General features: G+C 34.3%; 1 protein-coding gene across 2 annotated transcripts in view; it reads left to right on the top strand.

The window, feature by feature from the left end:
* Positions 1–284: 284 nt before the first annotated feature.
* The window catches only part of LOC106874882 (uncharacterized), a 19,702-nt gene continuing 14,726 nt past the window's right edge, over positions 285–5,260 (top strand). The window contains exon 1 of one of the 2 annotated variants that reach the window (XM_014922791.2): positions 285–2,009. In XM_014922791.2, coding sequence (XP_014778277.1) covers positions 1,698–2,009 — 312 coding nt within the window. In that variant the 5' untranslated portion in view covers positions 285–1,697. The remainder of the gene's footprint in view (positions 2,010–5,260) is intronic. The other variant, XM_014922790.2, reaches the window with a different exon arrangement.

The following is a 5,260-nucleotide window of genomic DNA, read 5'->3' as shown; positions in this document are numbered from 1 at the left end:
TTTTCATTGTAGAAGTGTTAAGGAAAAAAGTAAATATTTTTTAGAGTTGATTGAGAATCTGTTTTTAAATTTAATATTGAATTAATAAATTAAATTTTAAATGAAAGATTGTATCTTTGATTTAAAATTTAATTTGTAATAATTTGATATGGAGATTTTCATTCAATTTCCATTATTGTTCAGAGAATATAAATTCAAGATAAATTCATATTTGAAGAATTTTAAAGTAATATAAATTTTTTTTTTTTTGTAATAGTATATTTATTTCTGCTTTGAGTCTATTTTTATTGGATATATTTATATTTATTATCAAACAAATTAGCTATAGCTACATTCTATGTAAAATAATATTTTTTCCATGCATTAACAGGTGAGGGTTAATGATAGAAAGGGTGTCTTAGAAAATCTGCCTTAAAGTAGATGTTAAAATGATGATTTCTTGTGTAAATTGATTACACCCAAAATGCTTGATACACTGTACATTGTAAAACACACCATTTAGAACTGTCTTCAGCTTCATTTGTAGCTACATGAAATGAGACTTCTTGCATAAAATGCAAAAATAAAAGACATGAAGACTTTAGTCCTGAGTGATTTCTGGTTCTCAACAAAGATGACGACAGATGAAGTTCCTGCTTTATATCAATAGAAAAGATCTGATTAACAACCTGTATAGCTTAATTCTTAAGGTCCCTCAAAACTCGCCGTTCAATCTCCACATGTTGTACCCTCCTTTCATGTTTCTGGCTTTGTGCCAACACGTAGGCACTGTTTCCTTTCCTATAATCCTTAGTTCTGGAATTCTATTTTACCATGTATCTTATTTTTCATCACCATCATCATTAAACATCCATCTTCCATGCTAGCATGGGTTGAACAGTTCAACACGACCTGACAAGCTGAAGGACTGCATTATGCTCTAAAGGCTGCTTTTTGTAGCTGGATGTCCTTCCTAATGCCAGCCACTTTACAGAGTGTGCTGTTTGCTTTTTCTTGTGTGGCACCAGCACCAGTAGAGTCACCACAACTCTAGAGAGCCCCTTAACTGAAGCAAAGTTTGGCCATGTATGTATATCTGTGATATATTACACGTGTATGTTCATATACCCACATGTACACACACAAACACACACTGACGCCCAGGAACCTGTTTTGAAAAATTGATTATTGAAGATTTCAGGTATTTTTTTTCCTTTTAGTACAACGTTTGTAATTTTACGAAATCAAATATTTTGTGTTAAAATAGTTTGAGTTTGGAAATTGATGTTAATTTTTAGACTCAAAGCAGAAATTAACGCTTAAAATTAAGGAAAAGAAAATACACACTATACAAAGCCACAAATGGTATTGACCTATTATTTCCTTAGTTAAAATTAATTTCTACTAATTAAACTGATTATATTTTGGGTAATTAAAATTTTCATGTGTTTCCGAAACCTTTTTATTACATTTTTAAAACAGTGTACCATAGTTGACTTTGCCTTTGAACCTTCTGAGGGTGATAAAAATAAAGTACCAGTCATGTACTGGGGATCGATATAATCGATAATAATATCTCTTTAACCCTTGAACTGAGGTTTCGTGCCTGTTAGAAATCAATATTTCTGAAACAGCAGAACTGGCTTCTTGTATTGTTTACTACTTTCTGTCTACAGATTCTGAATGATTATCAACGGCAGCATAGCCATCACCATCAGATGGCCAGTGGTGGTGCTCAGATGGTGGCTGGCTCCTCTTCCTCCTCCTCATCGTCTGGACACTCTCCCGGCATACCGAACATTGGCCTAAACAAAATGGCAGTGAACAGCGGCAGTGGACTGAGCAGTGGTCACAGTAAGGCATGTGATGTGGTCATAGTGTCCGAGTATGGTACTATGCAGACCCACCATCGAAACCGTCAACTAGAGCCTGGGGAAATTTTGGGCTGCCATCATCCCACCACTGTCACTATGACTAATGATGACAAACTCTCGATTTCACCACCAGAGAAACTCACCTCTGATGTTCAGGTGCGTTCTGCATTTCATCCTTCCCCAACTACACCTTTCTCTTCTACTGTCCACAACAGTAGCAGTAGTAGTAATAGATATATTTGCTAATGGGCTTTATTTTTTTTTTCTTTTACTTTTTCGGTTTTCTTTCTTTTCTTTTTTTTTTCTTGTAAATTCTTTGCTTCCTTGCTGGTTCCACTTTGTAATTAGGGCATAATTTCACGTTAAGTTATCCCCACCCCCACCACCACACTTCGTCTTCCATCTATAGCATATGTCCAGGCTTGAAGAAGAATAAGAGTAAATATCTTTTTCATTATTATTATTATTATTATTATTATTACCAAAAGCAGTGAGCTAGCAGAATCATGAGCACATTGGACCAAATGCTTCACAGCATTTTTTCTGATTCTTTCCATTCTGAGCTCAAATATCTCTGAGGTCAACTTTGTCTTTCATATCCTCTCAGGGTTAATAAAATTAGTACCAGTTGAATGCTGGGGTTGATGTAATCAACTAGTTCTTCCCTCCCCAAAATTTCAGGCTTTTCGCCAACTATAGAAAAAATGATTATTATTATTATCATTATTATTATATTATTACTTGGATCCAGATTTTCTTATGTTTGTCTATAGTGTTACACAGAATAATAACCTGTTTGTGCTCTGTCAGTGATTTTGATGGTAAGGGTGGGGAGCTGGGATAAAAAAAATTTATTTCCTTTGTCCATAAATTGTGTTGATTACGATATTTTGAAACTGTTTTCATTAATAATTTGAGAAATTCTTCTTATTGTTGACATGCTTGTTCGTTATTAGGAAAATTACAGACTAGTGAGTGTTTTCTCTTCAGAAAAATAAAAAAATTTATATTTTAAAATGTATATTTTCAGAAGCTATGGTCCCTTCTAAGATATACCATCTCAAAGATGGTACTTAAAACAGTGCTTCTTCCAAACACTATTGTATCCCTCCCTCCCTCTCTCCTGCCACTTCTCTCTCTCTCTTTTCCTCCATTTCTCTTTCTCTCCCTCCACCTCTCTCTTTCCTTCCACCTCTTTTTCTCCTCCATTTCTCTCTTTTCCCTCCATCTCTCTCTCTCTTTCTCTCCATTTCTCTCTTTTCCCTCCACCTCTCTCTCTCTCCCTCCACCTCTCTCTCTCTCCCTCCACCTCTCTCTCTCCCTCCACCTCTCTCTCTCTCCCTCCACCTCTCTCTCTCCCTCCACCTCTCTCTCTCTCCCTCCACCTCTCTCTCTTTTCCCCCACCTCTCTCTCCCTCCACCTCTCTCTTTCCCTCCACCTCTCTCTTTCCCTCCACCTCTCTCTTTCCTTCCATCTCTTTTTCTCCTCCATTTCTCTTTTCCCTCCATTTATCTCTTTCCTTCCGCCTCTCTCTTTTCCCCCCACCTCTCTCTCTTTCCTTCCACCTCTCTTTTTCTCCATTTCTCTCTCTCTCTTTCCTTCCACCTCCATCTTTCCCTCCACCTCTCTCCCTTCTCAAATTTTATTTGTTGAAATTTTTTACATACCAACCCCCACCCTCACTCCATTTCCCCAACACTACACCTACTGTGATATGTATAGAACTACATCTTATACAAATATACCAAGTATATTAAACTTCAATAATTGTTCAGTTCCTTTTAAAACTATTTCCGCAATCTTCCTGATGCACATTTGACATTTCTAGCATCACAGAAACAAAACTTTATTTTTGGACAAATTTTCTTATTGTTTTAAACACAATGAAAAAAGAAAAAGTTTAGATAATGTTAATTTGACCCCTTCAACATTCATAATACTATTACACTACTTACGTTGATGTATTCATTTCTTTATTATTTTTTTTTTAATGCTAAAATGATGAATAGATAAAATTCAACAACCTGAGGGATTTAGTGAGGACTTTATACCACCACACACACGTCTTTAATGTTATCTAAACCCTTTGCCTGTCTGTGTGTCACAACACATATTCTCCTGGCATCCGTGCATCAGATATGATACGCATTCCCAGTTATTTTTATTCAATCACCAGAATAACTTGGGGCTTATGAAAGGAAAACTTTATATTACTCAGAATATATGAATTAAGGGCTAATCAAAACTCTGAAAACGAGCATGGACATTTAGAAGAAGCTTATGAAAATGCTTTGGACAAGCAAAGGGTTAAAACTGGTTTGAAGAGAAAATAAATGATTAAATTTGACAGCTAAAGAATTAAAATGTATCTAAATTATCATTCTCTACCAGATAAATTTATATTAGTTCTATAAACTTAGAACTTTATTGATATTTCTGGCAGGTTTTAAAGACTTGAGATTTATTCATTGAAGTGAATCAAAAATTAAATTCGAAATTTTAATTTTTCAGTCCAATAAAACCTTGTCTGGAAATTGTATTGAAGTGATTCAAGTTTATCAGAACTAAGATTGCTTAGATTTTTGTTTCTTTCTCTTAGCCAGTGGTTTTTAAACCTTAACTGTGGCTATACTGGAACAGAGCATTTTATATATTTTCATAACGTACACATAAAATTCAGTCCTTCCTTTTCTTGTTTCTCAGAAACTTTGTATCTGGTTTGATTTCATTAATTTTAGGGATACTAGACTTAAAAATTAGTAAGTTTCAGTGAATACTATACATTTTCAATTTGATCCCTATAGTGGGGGACTTTCACTGTTAATTGTTCTAATAAACAACACTATGAAACAGCCTCCCTCTTTACGGCTGATAATACTTTCTCCCACCACATAGCTTTATGTTACATACTCTGTACAACTCTGTCCAATAATGAGAAAGAATACTTACATTATGTTACCTATCGTTTATACCAAATTTGTTGATACTAAAACACATTATATATTATATAATTGTTTTTTGACTATATTAATCAGGCCTTTCCAATCCTTTCTTTTTCTTTCTCTCTCTCCCTCTCTCCCCATATATATATATATATATATATATATGATTAGTGATTTTGTTTTCTTGTGAAATGTTTAAAATTTTATCTGAAAGAAAAAAGAAATATCTATTTTCTGTTAATTTGTAAATCTCAGACTGTTAAATCAAATTTATAATTCAAACTTATTGTTTCTCTCCTGTATGAATTGGACTTCCTCTATGGTTTGTCCCCCACCCCCATTGTTTTGGTCTGTTAATTTACTGTCCATTATATAACTTCAACAACTTCAGATTTCTTTTCTCACCAGCAGTGATTCTCTCATTGTTCTTGTTGTTAATGTTTCCGTTCCTGTTATCATATTAC

Source organism: Octopus bimaculoides, chromosome 11 (assembly GCF_001194135.2).
Source record: "Octopus bimaculoides isolate UCB-OBI-ISO-001 chromosome 11, ASM119413v2, whole genome shotgun sequence".
NCBI classification, from domain to species: Eukaryota; Metazoa; Mollusca; class Cephalopoda; order Octopoda; family Octopodidae; genus Octopus; species Octopus bimaculoides.
The sequence above is the reverse complement of the archived record's forward strand: the minus strand, read 5'-3'. Positions and strand labels throughout refer to the sequence as shown.